A 12,384-nucleotide genomic window follows, 5' to 3' on the forward strand; every position below is an offset into this window, starting at 1 on the left:
AATCTTTAGTAGGATTAATTTAAAATTTTATAATTATTTAAGAAATTTTTTCTATTTGTATGTATTTGTAGTAAAATATACATTTTATTTAGACACACTTAACTATCCATTACAGGAGTTTGAAAATGCATTTAATATAGTTATAAAACTTGCAATAATAGCAGCCTCTTCTGTTCACGAAAACTGCTACTATCCATAAAAATTCTGTTGTTTTTATTACTTTCAAAGATATCACAGCCAGCCAGCTAGTTATGGGCATGAAAAATACTTCTGTATATACGGATGAATTTTTTAATAATTAATATACTTATCTATTTGCTTTAAGAACTTTTAAAAAATTTCTAGCAACTTGTTTCCTTTTCAGACTTTGAATCCACATAGGACTCTATGCAGCACTTTTATTCCTGCTGTGTTTGTGACTAATATATTCAAATTATCTTTTTTTAGCTCCAGAATTTCCTTGTACACAGCTTCTGAAGAATCCTGTTTGTGCTGAGTATTCAGAAAACTAATGACTGAAGCTCTTGATGATTTTTAGGTTTCAGCTTTCAGAATACAATAAGTGGATCATTGCCCATTTCTCTTGGAGTTGTTTCTATTGTCCATTTGTTTGTTTATTTTGAAAAAGATTAGTCTCTTATTGAGAAATGGTAGTGACCTAAACTTCTGCTGAGAGTAAAATTTCATGTTTATTATCTGAAGGTCATAAACTGACAGACACTCTATGCATGAGAACGAACGTTTTCCTTATTGTTGGAACAATCTTTTGAATCATTGACAAGTTGATCAAAAGAATAAGATATGATAAATATGTGGAAATATGTATTTGGAGAGTCTTTAACAATAAATGTTTTAGTGCAATCTATGGGCAGTATCATTTTGGGCATTCCTTAAATGCAGATCTCTCCCAAGATTTTTGCCAACCTAAAACATTGTTATTATCAGATATATTTAATTATAGCACCATGCATAGTAAACGCTTACTGTGCACTGCTCCAGGTGGATATCAAATTTACATTAATAGAGTCTAGTGTTACAATACAACAAATATCTTAGAATTAGAACTTTTATAAGTGATTTCTCTACTTATAAAAATTTGGGTTGGTAGTCTGGTGACTAGAGAGATTTTGAGATAGATATTGGAAACGCTGTTAGTATTGTCTTCTTCTGACTACCAACATGACCTTGGGGAAGTCACTTAATGGTTCTGAGCCTCAGTTTCCTCATATGTATAATGAGGATAATCTTTAGAAGAAAGAAACAAAAACTAAAATGAGTACATATATAATGTAAATTATCAAAATGTTTTAATATATCTGAGTATACTATACATACACACATTCGTACATACATATACACACACACACACACACACACACAATCTCTATGTAGTGGGAAACAAAAGCCTAGCGAATATTATATAAAATAATTCTCACATATATTAAAGATGACAAGGTTTATTTTGAAATATTTTTAAAATCATTATTTAGAAGATATTTTATAATAGGTGTTTACCACATCTGCATTTAAATGATATTAAGAGCTGATGATGTAATAGATGTCATTTCAATAATTATACTCAACTTGTGAATTTAAATTTTTATTAGGGTAACTGATCATTTTTTATTTTGCCCATTACCTATCATAGTACCTGAAGGGCTTGTTGGAAACCTGACTTACGAGTCTATTTCATCAACTGCAATAAATGTAAGCTGGGTCCCACCGGCTCAACCAAACGGTGTGGTCTTCTACTATGTTTCACTGAGCTTACAGCAGACTCCTCGCTACGTGAGACCACCTCTAGTTACATATGAGAGAAGCATATATTTTGATAATCTGGAAAAATACACTGATTATATATTAAAAGTCACTCCATCAACAGAAAAGGGATTCTCTGATACCTATACTGCCCAACTACACATCAAAACTGAAGAAGATGGTAGGCTAGACCCTTTTATTGCCTATTAAGCAGATTGTTGTTCTTTTCTTTTATATTACTTTCTCACTGGAAACATTACGTTTATAATTACATAGATTGTTTGTTCTAAAGTAATTATCCTTTCAATAAACACAATAAACTCGCTTAAAATTAGAATCTACTGATAAAATTAATTCCCACTATGATTGAAGCCTCTTCTTTTTAATGCTAATTCGCTTTTGTTTCATTTAATATTCTTTTTTTCTTTTATAGTCCCAGAAACTTCACCAATAATCAACACTTTTAAAAACCTTTCCTCTACCTCAGTTCTCTTATCATGGGATCCCCCAATAAAGCCAAATGGTGTGATAATAAGTTATGATTTAACTTTACAAGGACCAAATGAAAATTATTCTTTCATTACCTCTGATTACCATATAATATTGGAAGAGCTTTCACCATTTACATTATATAGTTTTTTTGCTGCTGCAAGAACTATAAAAGGACTCGGTCCTTCCAGTATTCTTTTCTTTTACACAGATGAGTCAGGTAAGTGGAAATCCACATTTCTTCAAATAATTTCACTGTTGCAGCACTTGCTTTCTCTTTTTAAGGAACAGCATGGAAAATGAAAGGATGTTTGATTGTCTATTTGTAACAGCATTATGATTATTCATCTACTTTGCTGAACCTTTTCTTTTTGTTTAAAAGAAGTTCAGAATTGATATTTCGAGCTTCAGAATTACGTATCCTGTTTAAAGATTCTTTGGAATTACTCTGTTCCAAATACAAAAACATAATTACTTATATTTGTTTCTAAAATTAAAATATGATTTTATACATCTTTCTTAATGAGTGACTTCAAGAAACTAGAATCACGGTGCTATTTTTATGCTGAAAGTTTTATGAATGTAAGATTTATAATGTGTTTTCCTGCAGTGCCTTTAGCACCTCCTCAAAATTTGACTTTAATCAACTACACTTCAGACTTTGTATGGCTGAAATGGAGCCCAAGTCCTCTTCCAGGCGGTATTGTTAAAGTATATAGTTTTAAAATTCATGAACATGAAACTGATACTATATTTTATAAGGTAGGTTGATATGACAGTATGTTTATTTCAAAAACTCAGAAATCAGATTAAAATCTTTTGACATGTAGGGAGAAAATGGACTGCTTTAAATTAAACAAAGACAATCTTTTAAAAATTGTTTTGTTTCCTACAATTTAAGGATGTTTATAGAGAACACAAGCAAACATTGGCCAGATAGGTAAGCTGAATACTTCATAGAATAATTTACTTAAATTTGTAACTTCTAGATAACTACAATTGAAGAAAAAATGGCATCATTTTGTTAATGCTGAAAAATATACAGTAATTTTTTTCTGGCTTATTTAAAACCTGTTGTAAAATGTAATATATTTTTCTGTCTATTGCTAATGGAAATACTAAGCAAATCTTTTTAACCTTTTCAGAAAAGTATTTATACTGGACTTCTGGTAATTGTTCCTGATAGTGTGTGATCCTACACTAATTGGTCTTTTAAGATAGATCCTTATTCTTTTACTTTCAATACTAATTTGCTTGCAACACTAAACACCCTTTCCTTCCTTTGTTTTTAGAATCCAGAATCAGTGAAAAATACCCAAAGAACTGATGTAACAAAGAGTCTCAAATGTACATCTATGATTTCCAGCCTTTAATTGCCAAAATATGTTATAATTAACTAGCATTTATGAAAATTTTCTTATTTTTTTTTCCAAAAGTAAATGAAGTCCTGGAATATTCTTATTTAGTTACAGCAAGAAGAGTGCAGAAAATCTGCAGTAAACATTTTTACCCAATGTTCTATGTATTATAATTTATGACTACAGTATATAATTTTTATAGCAAATGTGGCTTACAAATTGAATAGGAGAAATCAAAAGCAGTGGTTAACGTTATGTCATTAGGAACAATGACTGTCTTTCTGGAAACCAAGATATTACTTTAAAATCTGATAGGCTGACTAGAATTTGAATTATATTACTCCATAAATGTAGAATCTCTTTCCCAGAAGTGTGAAATTATATCAATGACACAAAGCTTCTAACCCTCTAATATCTATCCCTGGTTCAATCTTAACATTTTTCCATTTTTTATTAGCTTTGTCTGTATGAGTCATTGGGAAATAGACATCAAAAGGAAAAAAGAATCCTTTCATTAAAGTAGTCACATTCTTAGGATAATTGTGTATGTGTGTATATTCAAGTGTGGATGTCTATATATAGTTGTAACTCCTCAAAACAGCAATCTCTAACACCCTTATCATACTGGTAAAACAAGGGCTCTGACATCAAATTACCTGGTTCAAATCTTGCCTTTGAGACTTACTGTGTGTATGAGAAGTGTGTTAGCTATTTTTGCTGTTATTGTACATAGTTTAAAAAAGAAAAAAAAAAAAACCTTTTCAGCACCGTAATAGCACTAAGCATGAAATAAACAGTATACCATTATGTGAATATAAGAGTAAGCTATATTCTAAGATTTGTAAACAGTTTTTGCAAGAGAAATGTACCATTAGTATCTCAGTAGTAGCAAAAAGGCAATCTATACCATAAAATATTAAGTATATCATTTTGGGGGGTATAGCTTTATTTTTTAAAAATCTATTTTTTGTTATTCCTTTTTACATCTGTTTTCTCTTTCATCAATTTTCATAATCTCATTTTCTTTCAAATTCCTTTAAATATACTCTTATGCCACCTTTTTTCCTGTCTTAACATATAATTTACAGTATCTGCCTTTCTCCCTCTGTTTAGTTTTCTCTCCTAGTGTGTTGTTCTATTTCCCTTTCTCTTTCATCTAACACTGTGTCCCGACAGTATCAGTTTCTATTATTTTCTCTGTTTTTGTATTCTTTTTTGTCTTTCAAATTATATGTGGGTTTGTGAGGCAGAATAATTCCAGAACCACTCCTGATGTTACTGCCGTTCCCATCAATCCACTGTGGCCCACAAGACAGTGAGATCCATAGGTAACTCAAATGTGCTGAAAGAAATTATTTATTTAGTACAAATAAGAATTCATGACTCGTGTCCCTCTTTTACACCATACTATAGTGCAAATCTGTTCACTATCCAATGAGCTACTCTTGTGCTTATCAGGATCTCTTGCATTCAGTCATTTCTCTGGGGACTATCCCTTCATAACCAAAATCAAAATTTACTTGTTTTGTGTTTAAGTTCTCCTCATTTAGTGATTATTTATAGATTCCTCTAGTTAATATAAAAATTCCTTGATGGAAGATACTATATCCATGTGTCTTTATAATCTCCAGGTCATCTAGCAGTAAACCTTGTAAATAGTAAGTAGGAAAGAATGAAAAAAAAAAAATAGGGAGATTTTGTAAGTCCCTAAAGTATGTCAGTGACTTCCAAGAGATTATTTAAAAATAGGATTATAATTGTAAGTACCCCAAGAGTTAATATTCTTGCTAAATTTCTGCTACTGAAATGTTTAATAAATAACCAATGTGATTTATATTTTGTCAGATATAATATTTTTAAGCTTATACCACATAGGAGATAGGTATTCCTCTCTTTCCGTAAGGATAATTAACTGATCTTAACTGCTCCTTTGGTTAGGATAATTATATATGAATGAAAATTTTATACTTAATGGTAAATTTTTCTATGAGAAAGCATATTCTTCCTTGGGCAACTGTGATACTCTTTTGTTCTTTTCTCATTTTCCTAAGAAAGTGTGTCAAATTAGAAAGTTAGGAGTTGTCTGGGAAAACTCCCAATTTAAGCTTCATGGAAGCAGAGATTTTTTTTTTTTTATTAACTCTGTATTCCCAGTGCCTATACACAATAGCTGAAGAGTAAATTAATTTACACAGGAATGTATTGGGTTTTAAAAAATCAAAATTTAGATGAATTCAAGAAAAATCACGTATCTCTGACCTTCTTAAATTGGATTTAAATTAGGTATTTTAATTTTAGCAAAGTTAAAGAAAATTATGAGTTATAAATCCAAGTAAAAATCAAGGAAACAAAATGAAAACAAAATACTCTAATTTTTAAAAACAATAGCAATTATGAGATTTTTTAGGGCAAAGACAGTACCTTGTTCATCCTGGTATCATATGCTGAGCACACCCTGTGGTACAAAACAAATATTAATATTTGTTATATTTTAATTAAAACTATCCATGCTTACTAAATAATAGTAAGCATGGATAGTTTTAATAGGTTAAATAATAGGTTAAATATGAGAAGGAATAACTTGTATGTATTAAAATATTTCTTCCAATGTCAAACAAATTATTTATAATGCATTGTGACTAAGATTTTTTTTTTTTTGCTTTTCAGAATATTTCAGGATTTCAAACTGAAGCCAAACTTTTTGAACTGAATCCAGTCAGCACCTACTCTATCAGCGTATCTGCCTTTACCAGAGTTGGAAATGGCAATCAATTTAGTAACGTAGTAAAATTCACAACCCAAGAATCAGGTTAGACACAGTTTTTGAGTCTAAAATATTTCATTTACACTTAACACATTTCCCTTCCTTTTCTCAGTTTATGTGATAAAGTATCATTATTATTAAATAATGGACTATTAAGTCCACTCAAAGGAAAGTTGAATTTCAGTGCTTTAAGTTTAGGTCGGGTCTTGTCTGAAATCACATACTGTATGTATGTTTCTACATATATATTTACATGTGGTTTTTCTTTTTGAACACAGGAAGTTGAAATAAAAGACTAGTTTCAGAATGAAGTAGCCTTCTATATATCTTTGAAAATTACTTAATTCTTAGGACTATTTGAGATATCTGAGGGAAAAATGGGAAATAAACTAGCTGTCACTTTTAACTGGTTGATTTATATATGAATCAATATCTGTAATTTTCTTTAGGAAGATGAGTTGTGACATTTGAAAAGCATGAGTCATTTCATAAGCCCTCTCCTTGCCCATTGTCCCACTATGAAATGTCATTGGCCTAATTCACCAGCTGCTTACCTACTGTGGCACCAACGTTCACGTACCGTAGCTTGCCTTTGTGTGCATACCGAATAGTTTTTTTAATGACATATTTAATAGTGGCTTAGAAATGTACTTTTCCTTCTCTTAACTGGGCCAATCATTTTAAGACACTTCTTCCCTATTTATTTTTTCTTTTTGTCAATGTTTGTTGAATGAGCACAAGATCCTGTTCTAGTTATTTCTTCTTAGCCCTTCTGGATGCACTTCCTATTGTTTTAGTGAATTTCTAAATTGAGATTAGGGACTGCTCATTGCTAAATTAGTCATTTTTGCATATCTGTAGCTTTTTTTTTTTTCATAGTGTGGCTATAAGACAGGCTAAATAAATAGAATTTATAATGGATACAAGTGCATACCGTGAAGTCAGTGTCTAGAGTTGTATCTAAGCTCCATGACTTACTACTAATAGTTGTATAACCTTGGCAAAGGCCCACGACTCCTCTAAGCCTCTATATCCTTAACTGAAAAAAAGCACACAACAGTAGCCATCTCATAAGGCTGTTGTAAAACATATTTGAAAAGGCCCATATGACTCACTTAGTAGAGTGCTGGATGCACAGTAAGTGCTCCATAAATATTTCTGTTGTCACCAGTCCCATGTTACAGATGAAGAAGCCATGACTCAGGCAGATTAAATGAAAAGAACCTTGAGGAAATTAGTGAAGAACTTGACTAGAACATCAATCTTCTGACTTCTAGTGAGGAGTGGACATGGCTGTAGAAAAGGCATGTTGCAAATGAGTGATAGTATGTAAAAATTTTTAACCTATTATAAAGAAAAAATATTTTAAAGATATTTATATATGAAGGTAATAAAAATCAAGGCTAATCTTGTAGAAAGTGCTCTGTAAACCAATAAATATTTTTATCAGTAAGATAAAGTTATACTATAAAATTTTATGCTCTGATTGTTTAAATAAAGAAAATTTTCATCTTTAAGAGTTATAATATCACTGGCTAATTATTTATTTGGAGGTTCACAGAATTAGGGAAATAGATGTCCATAAAATACAGGTTTATAAACTAAACTTAAACAAATTATCAGCTGTCTTGTGTTAACTTATTTTATGAAAATATCATCATATGTTTTTGAAAATAAGGAAGTGAATAGTGATATTTAATTGTCAGAGCCCTTGATCAGCCCATAAATTAGCTTTTCTTTAATTTTACATGTTTCTTAAGTGTTCTTCATTGGTTGATGCCTTTATTTTAAGAAGAAGAAAGGTTTGCAAGAGATCCAGAGAGGGAGAGTATTACAGGCAAGTTAGAGATTACCTGCGTATATTTTGAGTCACTATGTTTTGTGTAATAGTAGCAAATTACTTTCTTTATTGAAAGTTCATTGTTCATTATTTATAATCCATGAATTGACTATGTGCCAATTTTCTTCTACCATTATCTTTTTACTGGGTCAAGAAAAGTTATCCTAATAATACTAACATTAGAGGATACTGGATAATGGGACATTTCTGTGGGAAGCAACCAGTCTCTCTAATGTGCAGTCACATTGGTGGGCTAGGATATTGCTCTTCAACCAGGTCTACAAGATTTAGTGGACCTCTGAAAAATTCTATTACTTTCAAGTAAATTCAGAGAAATTCTAGAAAAAAAAACTAAGACCCTTTCTTCCAATGACTTCTAAAAAGGTACTGAAGGAGGAGGTCTTCTAAATTCTTCCAAAGCAGACATCCCAGTATAAAAGCAGGACCTCTAAATTGGTTATGGGTTTCCCAATACTGTGAAGCCTGGATATACCACACTAGGGAGGCACCTACATCTGTGTTTTGTTTAAAATGGTTCCATAGTTGCTTCTGAGGGATTTTGAGGATGTGTTTGCTGCTTGGACCTAGGAAAATAATTAGTGACTGGTTCAATATTGTAAGGATGAAAGAGATAGCATAAAAAATGGGCTCACAGCCATTTGATTCAGTGTCTGTTAAGAACTTTTTAAGCACACATTGAAAAGTTGATATACTAAATTTTTATTCTGTCTCTACTCTTAAACATGATTTTATTTACCACATAATTCAATCACTTATCTGCTACATGTGTATACATTTTAACTTTGGGCATATGTTTATCTTTTAAGTTCCAGATGTTGTGCAAAATATACAATGTATGGCAACTAGCTGGCAGTCAGTTTTAGTGAAATGGAATCCACCCAAAAAGGCAAATGGAATAATTACACATTATATGATAACCGTTGAAAGGAATTCTACAAAAGTCTCTCCTCAAGATCATATGTATACTTTCGTAAAACTTCTTGCCAATACCTCATATGTCTTTAAAGTAAGAGCTTCAACCTCAGCTGGTGAAGGTGATGAAAGTACATGCCATGTCAGCACACTACCTGAAACAGGTAACTAATGTGAAACAGGTAACTACCAGGAAACATTGAACTAATTGTGGATTGTGTCATACATTTTTCAAAACAATTAGTAATCTTTATAGCCCATTTATCTAAAGATATAAAACACACGTTAAAAAATACAACACATGCTTTTTTAATCCCCTGTGTTACCTGAGTACCAGCTGTGATTTCTTTCCACAATATTGGGAGATTGAAAGGAGAAGGGAAAACAGGGTGGGAAATCTGCTTTACTGTGTTTCTACAAATATAAAACCCAACTTACTGAATTTTGCTTTATCATAATTTAAAAGAAGGAATGAAAGTGTAAACTTTTCAGTATGTATTTTTTTCTTAATTATTTTTATTAAATCCTAGATGCTTTCCTGAATTCTAATGGTTGCAGTATCAGACTCATTTTCATCTGTTTTCTTCCCTGTATCATAGCCTTTATTTTTTATGTTATTTGAATAAAAATATCCAGATCACTAAGCTCTAGTCAACAAGAAGAGTTTCTTACTCTCCATAATAGTGCTCTATGCTGCATCATAATATTCTGCATCCTTCTACTTTCTGCCTTATTCTACCTGCTTATATAAATAAAAATGTGAATCTTTCCTGAGACCATGACTTCCCAGGTTGTGTGTGCCTTAATAGGGACTGTGGATATTGGTATAATTGTTAAACTCTTGCACATCCAGATCCTTTATCTTGGAATCATCTTTCAACTCTTCTCCCTTTTTGAAATCCACATCACCTAATGTTACTGCATGTTTCTATCCTTGAGGCTGTAAACCTAGAACTTCAAGACAAAGTATGCCTTCTCTCCAATTTCAGTATCTAATTTAGCATCCTTTCCATCTCATCCTTCCAAGCAACCTTTCTTTAGACTACAATGTTTCCCCTTTCCAGGCTGGAATGGTTGAATTTCAACACCACCATCTCTTGCTCCCTAGATTCTATACCATGTCATTGTTATTCATTTTCCAGGAAGATTCCTAACTCTGAGAAGACCCCACTCTTGTTTTTTCCAAGATGCTGGCTGCTGAATGTTGCTAGGAAAAAACAGAAATGGTTCTACTTTGTTCAGCTATAAATTTGTTTTCCGCAACTGTGTAGCTACTCTGTAATCTTCTATGTATCCTTTGTTTATAGAAAATACATTTATACCCCCTATACCATGGGAAAATTTTGCTTTCTTGCTAAATATAGCCTACCCCCTCTATCATATATATTTGATCTTATTATTTATATATTTTTAATTTTTTATTATTATAGGTACATAATAGTTGTATATCTTTATAGGGTACATGTGATGTTTTGATATAGGCATACAATGTGAGTTAATCAAATCAAGGTAATTGGGGTGTCCATCACCTCAGGCATTTATCATTTCTTTGTGTTATGCACATTCCTATTCCATTCTTTTAGTTTATTTTAAAGTATGCCCTAACTTATTGTGGATTATAGTCACTTTGTCGTACTATCAAATCTTTTCATTTTACCTATCTATATTTTTGCACTCATTAACCATGCCCACTTTATCCCCCTTTCCCCACTACCCTTCCCAGCCTCTGGTAACCATGATTCTACTCTCTGTCTCCATGAGATCAATTGTTTTTAATATTTAGCTCCCACATGTTAGTGAGACCATGTGAGATTTATCTTTCTGTGCTTGGCTTATTCATTTAACATAATGTTCTTTAGTTTCATCAATGTTGTTGCAAATGGCAGGATTTCATTCTTTTTGTGGCTATATAATATTCCATTGTGTATATGTGCCACAATTTCTTTACCCATTCATCTGATGATGGATACTTAGGTTGATTACAAATAGTGCTGCAATAAACATGGCATTACAGATATCTTTTCAATATACAGAATTCCCCATCTTTGGATATATACCCAACAGTGGGATTGCTGGGTCATATGGTAGTCTATTTTTAGTTTTTTACAGAACCTTCATACTGTTTTCCATAGTGGTTGCACTAATTTACATTCCCACCAACAGTGTAAAAGGGTTCCCCTTTCTCCAGATCCTTGCCAGCATTCATTGTTGCCTATTCTTTTGATAACAGTCATTTTAGTTGGGAAGAGATGATATCTCACTAGAGTTTAGATTTGCATTTATCTGGTGACTGATGATGTCGAGAATTTTTCATGTACCTGTTGGCCATTTGTATGTCTTCTTTTGAGAAATGTCTATTCAGATCATTTGCCCATTTTTAATCAGATCATTTGATTTTTTCCCATTGGAGCTCCATATTTGATTTTATTATTTATTTTACTGATAACATCAAAGACATTGATTTGCCCTCCTTCACCTCAAAGTTTGTCCATATCTTTATTTATGCTCTCCAGATAACCTCTCTCAGGACGTCCTTGCCTTACTTTTTTAGGGATCTAGCTGCTTGTTTTTATTTCAATCTCATGTCTCCTCTAGAACATTACTCCATCACTTTATTCTGCCCTCTCTTGCATTTTATATTCTCTCTGTCTCTCTCTCTCTCTTACACATTCAAATTGTTGAAAAATTTTGACTGAGGATGTGGGTGGCATATCAACTCCAAATATATTTAAAATGGAACATACGTTACATGAAATCTCCTTCTTTTCCTCACTTTTGTATGCCTGTTCTTAACAATAAATTGGACCTCAAGCCTCATAGTTTTATGTAATTCCTTCCTCCATTTCTCTTACATATCTTATCAGTTCAATGATCTTATCAATGATCTTATCAATTCAATTCCGTCATGGCTCTATAATTTGCCCCTTCTTGAATTCCCACTTGACTGCCGCCATTGTATATCAGGTGCTTTTTGCTTCTTGCAATAATGTCCTAACTAGCCTTATCCCCAATGCTATCTTAGCCTACCCATAAGTCTCATCTTGCCACCTACTCACTTTAAGTGAATTGGTTCTAACATAGAATTTAGTCCATGTATGCATTGGCAGTTGAAGTTTATTATCTGAAAAGTAAAGGTTAGACATGTAGATATGGGGATCTGAAGCATAGTGGTGATAAGGAAAGGCACAATGTGCAGGAGTTGGCTCAGAATACTCCAGATGTTTTACTTACTCTCATTGCCT

General features: G+C 32.1%; 1 protein-coding gene across 1 annotated transcript in view; it reads left to right on the forward strand.

Annotated features, from left to right (window-relative positions):
* PTPRQ (protein tyrosine phosphatase receptor type Q) overlaps window positions 1-12,384 on the forward strand; it is a 193,900-nt gene that overhangs the window by 68,121 nt on the left and 113,395 nt on the right. Inside the window, exons 21-25 of the mRNA XM_069489984.1 lie at window positions 1,649-1,939; window positions 2,192-2,467; window positions 2,858-3,009; window positions 6,273-6,414; window positions 9,037-9,306. Of these exons, the coding sequence (XP_069346085.1) occupies window positions 1,649-1,939; window positions 2,192-2,467; window positions 2,858-3,009; window positions 6,273-6,414; window positions 9,037-9,306 (1,131 nt within the window). The remainder of the gene's footprint in view (window positions 1-1,648; window positions 1,940-2,191; window positions 2,468-2,857; window positions 3,010-6,272; window positions 6,415-9,036; window positions 9,307-12,384) is intronic.

Source organism: Eulemur rufifrons, chromosome 16 (genome assembly GCF_041146395.1).
Source record: "Eulemur rufifrons isolate Redbay chromosome 16, OSU_ERuf_1, whole genome shotgun sequence".
NCBI lineage: Eukaryota > Metazoa > Chordata > Mammalia > Primates > Lemuridae > Eulemur > Eulemur rufifrons.